Here is a 15,256-nt window from a genome sequence, read left to right as displayed (position 1 = left end):
CCACTTTGGGACTTTCAGGGTGGTCCAGAGGCTAAGATTACGTGCTCCCAAAGCAGGGGGCCTATGTTAATCCCTAGTCAGGGATAAGATCCTACATGCCGCACCTAAGTGTTCTCATGCTGGGTCCCGCATATCACAACAAAGATGGAAGAGCCCATGAGCCCCAACTAAGACTACCCACCCACCCCAGCCCCACCCCCGCCTTCGTCGTGCAGGCTCAGTCATGTCTGGCTCTTTGCAACACCATGGACTGCAGCTCACCAGGCTCCTCTGTCCATGGAATTTTCCTGGCAAGGATACTGGAGAGGGTTGCCATTTTCTTCTCCAGAGGATCTTCCCAACCCAGGGACTGAACCTGCATCTCCTGCACTGGCAGGTGGATTCTTTTCCATGCACTTGGGAAGCCCTGCAGCCAAGACCCAGCACAGTCTAAATTAAATAAATATTAGAAACAAAACACTTTAGTGGCGCCCCCTTGACCTATATACCAGTGATTCTCACCTTAGGTACTCACCTGTTGTTGCTGTTCAGTTGCTAAGTCATGTCCGACTCTTGGCAACCCCATGGATTGCAGTATGCCAGGCTTCCCTGTCCTTCACCATCTCCTGGGGCTTGCTCAAACTCATGTCCATTGAGTTGGTGATGCCATCCAACCAACAAATCCTGTCACCCCCTTCTCCTCTTGCCCTTAATCTTTCCCAGCATTAGGATCTTTTCTGCTGAGTTGGCTCTTCACATCAGGTGGCCAGTGTATTGGAACTTCAGTTTCAGTATCAAACCTTCCAATGAATATTCAGGATTGATTTCCTTTAGGATTGACTGGTTTGATTTCCTTGTAGTCCAAAGGACTCTCAAGAGTCTTCTCCAGCTCCACAGTTTGAAAGGATCGATTCTTTGGTGCTCAGCCTTCTTTATGGTCCAACTCTCACATCTGTACATGACTACTGGAAAATCCATAGCTTTGACTATATAGACCTTTGTGGGCAAAGTGGTGTCTCTGCTTTTTAATATGCTGTCTAGGTTTGTCATAGCTTTTCTTCCAAGGTGTCTTTCTGCAGCGTCTTATGGCTACAGTCACAGATGGCAGTGATTTTGGACTCACCTAGGTTGGTCATAATTTTTCTTCCAAGGAGTAAGCATCTTTTAATTTCATGGCTGCAATTACCATCTGCAGTGATTTTGGAGCCCCCCCAAAATAAAGTCTGACACTGTTTCCACTGTTTCCCCAGCTATTTCCCATGAAGTGATGGGACCAGATGCCATGATCTTCGTTTTCTGAATGCTGAGCTTTAAGCCAACTTTTTCACTCTCCTCTTTCACTCTCATCAAGAGGCTTTTTAGTTCCTCTTCACTTTCTGCCATAAGGGTGGTGTCATCTGCGTATCTGAGGTTATTGATATTTCTCCCGGCAATCTTGATTCCAGCTTGTGCTTCTTCCAGCACAGCATTTCGCATGATGTCTTCTGCATAGAAGTTAAATAAGCAGGGTGACAACATACAGCCTTGACGTATTTCTTTTCCTATTTGGAACCAGTCTATTGTTCCATGTCCAGTTCTAACTGTTGCTTCCTGACCTGCATATAGGCTTCTCAAGAGGCAGGTCAGGTGGTCTGGTATTCCCATCTCTTTCAGAATTTCCCACAGTTTATTGTGATCCACACAGTCAAAGGCTTTGGCATAGTCAATAAAGCAGAAATAGACGTTTTTCTGGAACTTTCTTGCTTTTTCCATGATCCAGCGGATATAGGCAATTTGATCTCTGGTTCCTCTGCCTTTCCTAAAACCAGCTTGAACATCTGGAAGTTCACGGTTCACATATTGCTGAAGCCTGGCTTGGAGAATTTTGAGCATTACTTTACTAGCGTGTAAGATGAGTCCAATTGTGTGGTAGTTTGAGCATTCTTTGGCATTGCCTCTCTTTGGGATTGGAATGAAAACTGACCTTTTCTAGTCCTGTGGCCACTGCTGAGTTTTCCAAATTTGCTGGCATATTGAGTGCAGCACTTTCACAGCATCATCTTTGAGGATTTGAAAGAGCTGCACTGGAATTCCATCACCTCCACTAGCTTTGTTCGTAGTCATGCTTTCTAAGGCCCACTTGACTTCACATTCCAGGATGTCTGGCTCTAGGTGAGTGATCATACCATCGTGATTAATTACTTTGCCAACAAAGGTCTGTCTAGTCCAGGCTATGGTTTTTCCAGTAGTCACGTATGGATGTGAGAGTTGACTGTGAAGAAAGCTGAGTGCCGAAGAATTGATCCTTTTGAACTGTGGTGTTGGAAAAGACTCTTGAGAGTCCCTTGGACTGCAAGGAGATCCAACCAGTCCACTTTAAAGGAGATCAGCCCTGGGTGTTCTTTGGAAGGAATGATGCTAAAGCTGAAACTCCAGTACTTTGGCCACCTCATGAGAAGAGATGACTCATTGGAAAAGACTCTGATGCTGGGAGGGATTGGGGGCAGGAGGAGAAGGGGACGACAGACAATGAGATGGCTGGATGGCATCACAGACTCGATGGACGTGAGTTTCAGTGAACTCCAGGAGATGGTGATGGACAGGGAGGCCTGGCGTGCTGCAATTCATGGGGTTGCAGAGTCGGAAACGACTGAGAGACTGAACTGACAAAAATCTTAAAGCTAGGTTGTTCCCCAAACCAATTAAATCAGAAACCTCTGGGTGGAGAAGCCCATTCACTGATGTGTTTTTTAAAACTCCCCAGCTGCAGCCAATGTTGAGAACCATTGGAAATGACCAGGCCTGAGCTCCCTAACCTGGCTTAGAGCCCAACTAACAAAGGCCCCTTTCTAGCCCTCTTTGCACTGCACTTTTGAGTATGTACACTTTCTTTCAACCTCGCTGAAGTATCTGCAATTCCTAAACCTACAGTACTTCCATCTCTCTGGGACTTTCTACTGGTTGTGCTGTCTTCTACTGCCCTGGCAGTAGTCATCCCTAAGGACTAAATTACCATTTGACCCCCACTTTAGAGTGATTTTGGTCTTCCCTGTAGCTCAAATGGTAAAGAATCTGCCTGCAGTGCAGGAGACCCAGGTTTGATCCCTGGGTTGGGAAGATCCTCTGGAGAAGGGAATGGCAATCCACTCCAGTATTCTTGCCTGGAGAATCCCATGGACAGAGGCGCCTGGTGGGCTACAGTCCATGGGATCTCAAAGAGTCAAACACGACTGAGCAACTAACACTACTACTTAGAGTGATTTTACATTCCCTGACACACCTGTTTAGGCAGAGTGAATCATCTGCTCTGTGCTAACGCCATACCTCTCTGTGTAGTACTGTACTGCTATACTTACACCATTATATTAATGGACTACAAATATACCTTGAAGACAGAACTATGCCTGGATCACTTTTACATCCCTCAGGTCAGTTCAGTTCAGTCACTCAGTCGTGTCTGACTCTTTGCGACCCCATGAATCACAGCACGCCAGGCCTCCCTGTCCATCACCAACTCCCAGAGTTCACTGAAACTCATGTCCATCTAGTCGGTGATGCCATCCAGCCATCTCATCCTCTGTCATCCCCTTCTCCTCTTGCCCCCAATCCCTCCCAGCATCAGAGTCTTTTCCAATGAGTCAACTCTTCGCATGAGGTGGCCCAAGTATTGGAGTTTCAGCTTCAGCATCAGTCCTTCCAATGAACACTCAGGACTGATTTCCTTTAGAATGGACTGGTTGGATCTCCTCGAAGTCCAAGGGACTCTCAAGGGTCTTCTCCAACACATACCTAGCACATAGCAAAGGGCCAGGCATAGAGTAAACAGCCAATTAGGTTTGTTGACTTGGTGAAAGTAGTGTAAGTAACAAAATAAAAACAAGCAGGAATATTACCATCTTTAAAAAACTTTTTTTTTTTAAACTTAAACAATCTAACCACATAATTAGAGGGACCTCCTTTGGGGGTCCAGTGGTTAAGAATCCATTTTCCAATGACACAGGGGTTGCAAAGAGTCAGATGGACAGACTGAGCAACTGAGCACACATGCACACACGCTGCAGGGCAACTAAGCCCCCGCTCACCACAAGGAAGACTAGTACAGCCAAAATTTTTAAAAAGTTAATTAAAAATATCTTGGGACTTCCCTGATAGTCCAGTGGTTAACAATCTGCCTTGCAATGCAGGACTTGGGTTCAATCCCTAGTCAGGGAACTAAGATCCTATAAAATGGGAAGTACCTACTGAGCTCAACTGCCCTAACTTGAGAGTCTGTGCATCTAAATCAAAGATCCTGCATGACCCAGTGAAGATCCTGCCATCAAAACTAAGACCCAATGTGGCTAAGTAAATTAATTGATTTTAAAAATTAATTAAAAATATCTTAAATAGCAAAGAATTTTTAAGCTTTGAGTCTCAAATGGATAAATATACCTGAAAGCACTCCGAAGAGGGAAGACTTTTCCTTAATTCGTATGGTAATTTGGTCCTTTTCAAGGCCCTGACACAATTCTGCTTCTTATATGTGCGTAAGGCATTTTTCAATTGATGTGAAATTCTCCCAACATAAAAATAACTATTTTAAAGTGTAAAATTCATTGTCATTTAGTAAGTTTACAATGGTATGCCATCACCACCTATATCAAGTTATAAAATTATTTCCATCACCTCAAAAGAAAACCCTGTACTTGTCAATCAGACAATTCACTCCCCATTCTCTTCCTGGCTCCTGGAAAGCACTGAGAATATTAACTTTTAATGTTGATTAGTTACACTATTACACCAAGTTTTACTGTTAATGTTACATTTAATTACATTAAGACATTTAAAAGATATAAACCAGATACTTAGAGATACAGATTCTACACGGCTGCACAACTGCATCCAGTCACAGAGGGCCGAGAGGAGCTACTCCATGTTTAAGGTCAGGAGGGGCGGCGGTGAGGAGATACCCCTCGTCCAAGGTAAGGAGCAATGGCTGTGCTTTGCTGGAGCAGCCATGAAGAGATACCCCACGTCCAAGGTAAGAGAAACCCAAGTAAGACAGTAGGTGTTGCCAGAGGGCATCAGAGGGCAAACACACTAAAACCATACACACAGAAAACTAGTCAATCTAATCACATTAGGACCACAGCCTTGTCTAACTCAATGAAACTAAGCCATGCCCTGTGGGGCCACCTAAGACGGGCGGGTCATGGTGGAGAGGTCTGACAGAATGTGGTCCACTGGAGAAGAGAATGGCAAACCACTTCAGTATTCTTGCCTTGAGAACCCCATGAACAGTATGAAAAGGCAAAATGATAGGATACTGAAAGAGGAACTCCCCAGGTCGGTAGGTGCCCAGTATGCTACTGGAGATCAGTGCAGAAATAACTCCAGAAAGAATGAAGGGATGGAGCCAAAGCAAAAACGATACCCAGTTGTGGATGTGACTAGTGATAAAAGCAAGGTCCGATGCTGTAAAGAGCGATATTGCATAGGAACCTGGAATGTTAGGTCCATGAATTAAGGCAAATTGGAAGTGGTCAATCAGGAGATGGCAAGAGTGAACGTCGACATTCTAGGAATCAGAGAACTAAGATGGACTGGAATTGGTGACTTTAACTCAGATGACCATTATATCTACTACTGCGGGCAGGCATCCCTTAGAAGAAATGGGTAGCCATCACGGTCAACAAGAGTCCGAAATGCAGTACTTGGATGCAGTCTCAAAAACGACAGAATGATCTGTTTGTTTCCAAGGCAAACCATTCAATATCACAGTAATCCAAGTCTATGCCCCAACCAGTAACGCTGAAGAAGCTGAAGTTGAATGGTTTTATGAAGATCTACAAGACCTTTTAGAACTAACACCCAAAAAAGATGTCCTTTTCATTAGGGGACTGGAATGCAAAAGTAGGAAGTCAAGAAACACCTGCAGTAACAGGCAAATTCGGCCTTGGAATACAGAATGAAGCAGGGCAAAGGCTAATAGAGTTTTGCTAAGAGAACGCACTGGTCATAGCAAACACCCTCTTCCAACAACACAAGAGAAGACTCTACACAAGGACATCACCAGATGGCCAACACCAAAATCAGACTGATTATATTCTTTGCAGCCAAAGATGAAGAAGCTCTATACAGTCAGCAAAAACAAGACTGGGAGCTGACTGCAGCTCAGATCATGAACTCCTTATTGCCAAATTCAGACTTAAATTGAAGAAAGTAGGGAAAGGTCTACCACTAGACTCTTCAGGTATGACCTAAACAAAATCCCTCATGATTATACAGTGGAAGTGAGAAATAGATTTAAGGGACCAGATCTGATAGATAGAGTGCCTGATGAACTATGGACTGAGGTTCATGACATTGTACAGGAGACAGGGATCAAGACCATCCCCATGGAAAAGAAATGCAAAAAAGCAAAATGGCTGTCTGGGGAGGCCTTACAAATAGCTGTGAAAAGAAGAGAAGAGAAAAACAAAGGAGAAAAGGAAAGATATAAGCATATGAATGCAGAGTTCCAAAGAATAGCAAGGAAAGATAAGAAAGCCTTCCTCAGTGATCATTACTTTGACAACAAAGGTCCGTTTAGTCAAGGCTATGGTTTTTCCAGTGGTCATGTATGGATGTGAGAGTTGGACTGTGAAGAAAGCTGAGCACAGAAGAATTGATGCTTTTGAAATGTGGTGTTGGAGAAGACTCTTGAGAGCCCCATGGACTGCAAGGAGATCCAACTAGTCCATCCTAAAGGAGATCAGTCCTGGGTGTTCTTTGGAAGGAATGATGCTAAAGCTGAAACTCCAGTACTTTGGCCACCTCATGCGAAGAACTGACTCATTGGAAAAGACTCTGATGCTGGGAGGGATTGGGGGCAGGAGAAGAAGGGGACGACAGAGGATGAGATGGCTGGATGGCATCACAGACTCGATGGACGTGAGTCTGAGTGAACTCCGGGAGTTGGTGAAGGACAGGGAGGCCTGGCATGCTGCAATTCATGGGATCACAAAGAGTCAGACACGACTGAGCGACTGAACTGAACTGATAGGTTTTATTCAGTAATCTCACAAAAACACCAATATTTTATTAACCATTTTATGTACATGAATATACAGTCTAGAAAACTGATAGAAACACATCCAGATTTTCTTATAAAGACAACGTACAAATGCTCATTTACATTTTGCACATTAATAATGACACAATAGTTATAGCTACATAAAAATATATACAAGGATTCAAGACAGACTTGATGGTATTTGGCTTGTAACATGTGTAGATACTACACAAAAAAATGATGTAATTTTAAGAAAAGCAAAATGTGACCAGACTCAGTTTTCTTCTTAAAATTTAAAAATAAAATTCCTAATAATCATAATTATTGATACTAGTTAATAGCCAAATTTTAGACTAATTCAAATTAGCCAGGGTTACTAGTTAAATGCGCCTCCCTGGTGGCTCAGAAAGTAAAGAATCCGCTTGCAGTACAGGAGACCTGGGTTCGATCCCTGGGTTGGGAAGATTCCCCTGGAGAAGGGAACGGTTACCCACTCCAGTATTCTTGCCTGCAGAATTCCATGGACAGAGGAGCCTGGCAGGCTACAGTCCATGGGATGGCAGAGTTGAACATGACTGAGCCAGTTTCACTTTTTACTAGTTAAATATTTAGCATTAAAAAAAATACAGTTTGCAGTTTAAGAAACATACATTTGATAAAATTTTCTCAAAATTAATTAAGAATGGCTTATTCACCTCCTTCCAGATTCTGGAAACACACTAGAAAAGTGAATATTGAACAGCTGATTCTTTGTAAAGTGGCACCCCTAGCCCTAGAAAACATCCTTAAGGGGCCAGTGATCAGACCCTAATGGGAAACTCATAATGCACTGATGATACAGAGAGCAAAGAGCGGGACGTGATAAGCAGCTGTGTCATGGATGGAATAGTATAATTATAAGGCATAATTATAAGATATTAACATGGTTTTGAGAAAGGTTTCAACTATTCTTAAGGAATCAATTAGACGTTGAGAATGATCAATCTTATAATGATCTCAAAAACAGTATCTTACATATTATCATGGCTGCTACCTCACTAATACGAAGTTTAGTCTCTAACAACTCTTTTCTGTATTTTACTCTACTGGCCTGAGAAGCAGTTTCCTATTTTGAGAGCTATATGATATAATCATATATAATTAAGTTAATGGTTTGGAAAACAAAGTAATAATAGTTTTAAAAAGGAGCAAGTAGCTCTTTTATTAGGTTGTGACACCAGGCTAAGAGGGCTTAAGGTTGGAAAGCAAGGAGTCGGGCAGTGCATGGGTTTAAGTACAAACATGCTTCTGCTCAAGGAGAGGACGAGCATGAGAAGCCTCTGGACAACCCACAGTGGTACCTGGATGTGGAGTTAGCACACTGGGTCAGAGACAGGCTCCTACATCATCCTCTGGCCTAGATGCCATGGGACGCAACCCCTACTCAATATTAAATTGGGAGCACAAACATCTCAAAGCATACCTACCAAAAATAGATTATTCACCCTCTTATGACAAAGCCCAGAAGGAGAGGACATTTGATTATTTTAAAAAGTGAGCTTAAAAATTATAAGGTTTCTCCTTACTTTGTCTGAAAAACTCAGAGAACAAATATTTTAACAATTCTATGACTATTAATATGCTTAAAAGGCACTTAAAACCATTCCTTTTTAAATGCACTTAAAACCATTCCTTTTTAAGTGCACTTAAAAACATTCCTTTACAATCCAACTCAAAATACATCTGTCAACTACATTTTGGATAAAAGTAAAAAAAAAAAAAAAATCCACTTAACTTTGGTGTACCTTTTCTTGTAACTCAGTGATGTTTACTACCTTCAGGGTTGACTGTTTTGAAGACAGAGCCCCAGCTTGCTGCAAAACAACCTGAGAGTGCTTTTACCACAGAAGTGAGAAGGGTGCTAGTGGTTTGCTCTTTCACTGACAACATCCTGTAGTCGTTTAAGTAAAACATCATCATTTTCTTGACAGAGGCGTTTGGCAGGTGATTCTGCATCACCATCGATGGTTATTGCTCGCTTCTTGGTTCTCTGCTCACCTTGCCTTATCATGTTGTTGATATCTTTCAAACTCTGCAAAAACAGACGATATGTGTGAGTAAAAGGGGAAAGGGGGGAAATAGCAGCAAAGAACTAAACTAACTGCTTTTTCCTACCCTTTATCCTCTATCCAAAGCTAAACACTGGAGGAAGGGATTATTTTTTGAATCTAGGTCAAGTTATTAAGGGTGATTAGAATTAATCTTTTCAGGTGATTTTAAAAATTGGATTTACATTATAGCAATAGTTTTTAAAATGTGGACATCAGACCACAAGCAGCAGAGCATTTAGGAGCTTATTAGGAATGCAAATTCTCAAGCCTCACCCTACACCGACTGAATCACACATTCTAGGTATTGGACCCAGTTATCTCTAGTTTATCAAGCCCTCCAGGTGATTCTGATAAATCAAACAAACTTTCATCAAGTTTGAGGTCTTTTTTCTGAAGCACTGCTTTTCAAACTTTAATGTGCTTACTAATCATCTGGGGAATGATAATACGCAGATTCAGATTCAGTAGGGTTGGTGTGAGGCCTGAGATTCTGCATTTCTGACACGCTCCCAGGTGATGCTGATGTTGCTGGTCTTACTGTAAAACAGCCTTTGAGAAGTTGTTCCTGAACACAGTGCATCAACACTGTCCAGGGAATCTGCCTGCTAGAGCTCTGTGATTCAGTAAGTCTACGGGACAGAAATCTGTGTTCAACAAGCTCCCCAGATTCTGACCTATGATTCTGAAATTACTGCCTTAGAATTCAATTAGATCCATTTCTGATTTTATCCAAGAATGTCTTCTAAAAGTCCTTCTACGAAGAGGTAATGCAAGTCTGTGAGGTATATCTCAGTAAACTTTATTTGCTAAGTATGGCAGGAATGTAACAAATGCTTGTGGATCTAAATGAGTTAAGAAACTAATGAGTTAAGGAGCTGCCACGTATTTGGACTGAGTTACAACCTATCCCACTACAACTCCTTCTAGTTGGTAGTCATTCTGGCTTTTGGAGATACAATGAACACATCTACTTGATAGTCCTTAAATTACCTGCAAACAGCAATCATGTCCCCATTGGATCATCATCATTAATGAGACTAAAGATGGAGGTGACCACAGAGCTGTCTGTGTAAGTCAGAAGAGGCCTCTGCTTTCAGACTTTTCCCTATCCCAGGCGCCATCCACCAAATGAACTTTCCCTTCCAAGATCTTTCTTTACAGTGTCCCCATATCTGACCACTTGCAGGTGCTGCCTTACTGGTCCTTCGCAAGATGGTGCCTGAGCAGGGAAACACTGTGCTCTTGGTGCAAACTCCCCCAATACCATGTCAGTCATAACACATTAAACTCCCTCAACTGGATACACTGCAAACTCCCCCAATACCATGTCAGTCATAACAGATTAAACTCCCTCAACTGGATACACAGGAAACTTGCCATAGTAAGAGTTTGTATTTATTTGCAGTAACTTTGCAAAAAATTGGGGTATGATTAAAGATTACTAACTGGAAATCTGGAATCCAATTTTTAACATGGATATTGCCATTTTGGAGTAAAGTTTGGGAGCACGTTACCTTAGAAGGGCTGCCGTTGAATTTATATAGCAGAGCACTCCTTGGTGTAAGGCCCGACCCATTCTTGTGTGGGGACACATAAATGGAGTGCTGCTGGGAAATGCGGCGTGGGGAGCCTGGCTGTTGCTTAATATGTGGAAAAGGGGAGAGTGGCGGAGCTTCCATCTGAAATAACATAAAAGTAAAGCTTTTATAGGGCTTCCCTCATGGCTCAGTTGGTAAAGAATCTGCCTACAATGCAGGAGACCAGATTCAATCCCTGGTAGGGAAGATACCCTGGAGAAGGAAATGGCAACCCACTCCAGTATTCTTGCCTGGAGAATCCCATGGGCAGAGGAGCCTGGCAGTCTACAGTCCACATAGTCACAAGAGTCAGACATGACTTAGTGAATAAACCACCACCAAAGCTTTTATCAGATGAAAGGTTTTCTTTCTTTTTTTAAATCCCACCATATTTTTTATTCTACACTCCCCTCCTCCTCATAAGGGTGAAGGATCAACATGGAACTTTTTTTCCTGTACCATGTTTTTATTCTTATTGGTATCTCCTAATTAGAAGTCTAATACTTTGGCCACCTCATGTGAAGAGCTGATTCATTGGAAAAGACCCTGATGCTGGGAAGGATTGGGGGCAGGAGGAGAAGGGGACGACAGAGGATGAGATGGCTGGATGGCATCACTGACTTGATGGACATGAGTTTGGGTAAACTCTGGGAGTTGGTGATGGACAGGGAGGCCTGGCGTGCTGCAATTCATGGGGCTGCAAAGAGTCGGACACGACTGAGCGACTGAACTGAACTGAACTGAACTATACCATAAGAACTTATTATGGCTGAAAAAAATTTTTAAATGATTCATTAACCCTTGTTTTTCAACAATTACTAATGGATAAACTCAAAGTTATTTGTCTGGATCTTTCAGGAAATCCTGAAGGATTCTGAGTAAGACCCCAGAAGCAGTAAGCCAAGAGAATAGGAACTTCATGCCATGCTCAGAAAGTGAGGCAAAGAATAACTTATGTCCTAAAACTTGCAATAAGGATCTCTCTCCACACATACATTGTTGTTGTTTAGGTGCTAAGTTGTGTCCAACTCTGTGTGACCCCATGGACTGCAGTGTCAGGCTTCCTGTCCTTCACTATCTCATGGTGTTTGCTCAGATTCATGTCCATGGAGTCAGTGATGCTAGCTAACCATCTCGTCCTGTCTTCCCCTCCGCACCTTGTCCTCAATCTTTTGCAGCATCAGGGTCTTTTCCAATAAGTTGGCTCTTCACATCAGGTGGCCAATGTTAATAGAGCTTCAGCTTCAGCATCAGTCCTTCCAATGAATACTCAGGGTTGATTTCCTTTAGGGTTGACTGGTTTGATCTCCATGCACCTTTGATCACCAAAGGTGTCTCAAGAGTCTTAAGAGTCCACACATATATACCCACAACCAGATTAGTAGCTCAGAGAATAAGAGAGACAACAGTATTCTGTGGGCCAGCAAGAAGAGTCCAACAAGGAACAAATCTCTTAATAAAATGGTTAAGACTTTATGCCTGGTGGTTTAGTCACTATGTCTAACTCTTTTGACCCCCAAGTACTATAGCCACCAGGCTCCTCTGTCCATTCGATTTCTCGGGCAAGAATACTGGAGTGGCTTGCCATTTCCTTCTCCAGGGGATCTTTCCAACCATAGGACCAAATTCCCGTCTTCTGCATTGCAGGGAGATTCTTTTACTGACTGAGTTACTAGTACAAAGTATAAGACTTTATGCTGAAATGCAAAGGACTCAGAGATAAAGTGAGAAGGAACTGCACTTTTAATAATCTATACAATGTTCTATTCCAAGCACAAATGGGGATGACTCCTTAATTACTATTTCATTCATCATCTTCACCTGAAGCTAGGAAAACTAGTTTTGTTTTTTTCCCAATTAGCTGATGTTAGAGATATCCTCAGTATAGCACATGGTGGGGGGATGTGTGGAACTGAGGGAGGAGAATGAGTAGTCATGGCCTCTGAGGATAGTCAGCTCATATTCATTGAAAGGGACAAGGAAAGAAATGTAAAGACACAGACACGTATATAGCTACTGCCTGAATGCAGCTTCTACTCGGTTCCTCTTTCTTATAACTGAAGTCTGCTCTTTTGGGAACCAACATCAGCTTATACACTGATAACACTTACAAAGGCCTGCTGGTAGTGTCAAATCTAGATACAGCATAAAAATTTCTTAGCGTTGTTTCTATTATTGACTTAAGCCTATTTATTTCCTTTTCTCTTTATCTTGAGAAAAACATTTCTCTCAGAAATATAACAACAGAAATCAAAACCAAGGGAAAAAACCACCAGAATTGTTTTCATTGCTCCATGTTCCCATTGACTCCTTGCCCATATGCATCCATAATTTCTAGAAATGTATAATCACAGTATGGATGAAATTTCCATAATTTTCTCTAGTCTGTTTTATCACAGCCTTAATCACGCTGATTAATCACTAGCATGTTTTCTCCTGTAAAATGTATCAGTAAGGCTTTAACTTTGAAATACTTATCTACCAAAATAAACTCAGAGTAAACCAATTATGAGAACAGATATTAATAAAGTAGTAAAATAAAAAACGTACCACATGGTCCTGATTTGACAAGTCGTATTTCAATGCGAATGACTTCACTCTTCCTACATATATTGTATTGTAAAATTTGATAAGATCACCTCTTTCCTCTTTCACTGGACCACTGGAGCAGTCCGGTGTTTTTGTAGCATCTTCCAAGTCTGTTAAAAGAATTCAATGTTGTGATAGGTGTACCTTAATCTATAATTTGAGGATCTGAAACACAACTCTCTCTACAATATAAAAGTGAAAAAAATCAAATAAACCTAAATATTTATGTAAGACAATGACCTATTTTAGAAAAGTTCAGAAATCTACCTATATTATGGATAAATTGGAAACTTGAGAAATACAAACATGTAAACTTAAATGGGTGCTCTATTCTCTAGATATCACTTCAGCAAGAATGTTTTCACAACCATTCCTTTGAACCCACTGTCACCGGTGACTCTCAGAGGGGCACCAGCCCTGGGTTGAAATTTGCCTAAACTGAGCTTCAGAATATGGGTAACAGTGGTAAATCCTGAGCTTCAGATAACAAAAAGGACTGCAGATATTCTTACTGGCTCTTTGGAAAAGGTGGAAAGACTCTAAAAGGTAAAGTGTATCCTCAGAGGTTAAGGAAGAAGCAAGGTGAATTGCTTATGTTTACTTTTCTGCAAATACATGGCAGGTGACAAGTGTTCAAAAAGCCTTATTTTCTCATGCACAACAGGAACTTAATGCTGTCTATAGGCATCATCCTCAGCTATAAAATTATTGCTTGCCCCAAGGTGCTTTCATATTTTTTAGTGTAACTCTAGGGTAGCTTGTGACACCAGGCAGAACTTTATCCTGTTCTTTTTTTGGGGGGGGAGAGAATTACAAAACATCTTCTACTTGTACTAACAAGAATCACCTAGCTCTGAGTTGATGTTTACCTAAACTGAGCTTCTGGTACACAGCTAAGAAAACTACCGGCAATTAAAAAGAATTCAGCATGTGAAAAAAATGTCTCATTCTCAATACATTGGCCTGCAAACATTGAGAATATGAGTAGAAGAATGTTGCCACCTTGGTTTTCCCTGTAGCTCAAACAGTAAAGAAAGAGCCTGCAATGCAGGAGACCCAGGTTCAATCTCTGGGTCGAGAATATCCTCTTAAGAAAGGAATGGCAATCCACTCTAGTATTCTTGCCTAGAGAATCCCATGGACAGAGGAGTCTGGCGGGGTACAGTCCACAGGATCACAAAGAGTTGGACACAACTGAGCACCTAACACTACTACTACTACTATGCTTCTACCTTAGGAAAATAAGAAAACTCTGACATGGTCCAAGAGTCAGGCAGCCCACAGGGAATCTCCCTGGGGAATCTTGGTCCCCATTTGGATGTCTTTTTTACTCCCGTTATTTTTGCAGGATCTTAATAAGGCAGAAAAAGCTATGTGATCAGTAAGTTGAAAAAATGCTGCATATTATAGCCTTCTCTTAGGAATTCAGAATACACGTTAGTATAATACAGGCTTACAGAAGTTTTGCAATTAGAAAAAAAATACGTTCACTTTAATTCCATATTTCTCAAACTTTCTATGCACAGTCGCTCTTCTCCATGACACTTGCTACCATCCTGGGGGACACTGTTGTAAGACAGTAAACACTGGCTTAGTTACAGCTGCTGCTGCTGCTAAGTCGCTTCAGTTGTGTCCGACTCTGTGTGACCCCATACACGGCAGCCCACCAGGCTCGCCCGTCCCTGGGATTCTCCAGGCAAGAACACTGGAATGGGTTGCCATTTCCTTCTCCAATGCATGAAAGTGAAAAGTGAAACTGAAGTCACTCAGTCGTGTCCGACTCTTCACGACCCCATGGACTGCAGCCTACCAGGTTCCTCCGTCCATGGGATTTTCCAGGCAAGAGTACTGGAGTGGGAAGCCATCGCCTTCTCCTTAGTTACAGCAGTTGTAGGTTATTCTTGTTATCAGTTCAGTTCAGTCACTCAGTCGTGTCCGACTCTTTGCGACCCCATGAACTGCAGCACGCCAGGCCTCCCTGTCCATCACCAACTCCCGGAGTTCACTCA

General features: G+C 42.1%; 1 protein-coding gene across 3 annotated transcripts in view; it reads right to left on the bottom strand.

Annotated features, from left to right (window-relative positions):
• Window positions 1-6,952: 6,952 nt before the first annotated feature.
• The window catches only part of RBL1 (retinoblastoma-like 1), a 61,158-nt gene continuing 52,854 nt past the window's right edge, over window positions 6,953-15,256 (bottom strand). The window contains exons 17-19 of one of the 3 annotated variants that reach the window (XM_010829196.1): window positions 13,209-13,357; window positions 10,596-10,760; window positions 6,953-9,062 (exon numbers count right to left, since the gene is read on the bottom strand). In XM_010829196.1, the coding sequence (XP_010827498.1) occupies window positions 8,892-9,062; window positions 10,596-10,760; window positions 13,209-13,357 (485 nt within the window). In that variant the 3' untranslated portion in view covers window positions 6,953-8,891. The remainder of the gene's footprint in view (window positions 9,063-10,595; window positions 10,761-13,208; window positions 13,358-15,256) is intronic. The other 2 variants (XM_010829194.1, XM_010829195.1) reach the window with 2 other exon arrangements.

This window comes from Bison bison, unplaced genomic scaffold (genome assembly GCF_000754665.1).
Source record: "Bison bison bison isolate TAMUID 2011002044 unplaced genomic scaffold, Bison_UMD1.0 scf7180017864500, whole genome shotgun sequence".
Taxonomy (NCBI): domain Eukaryota; kingdom Metazoa; phylum Chordata; class Mammalia; order Artiodactyla; family Bovidae; genus Bison; species Bison bison.
The sequence above is the reverse complement of the archived record's forward strand: the minus strand, read 5'-3'. Positions and strand labels throughout refer to the sequence as shown.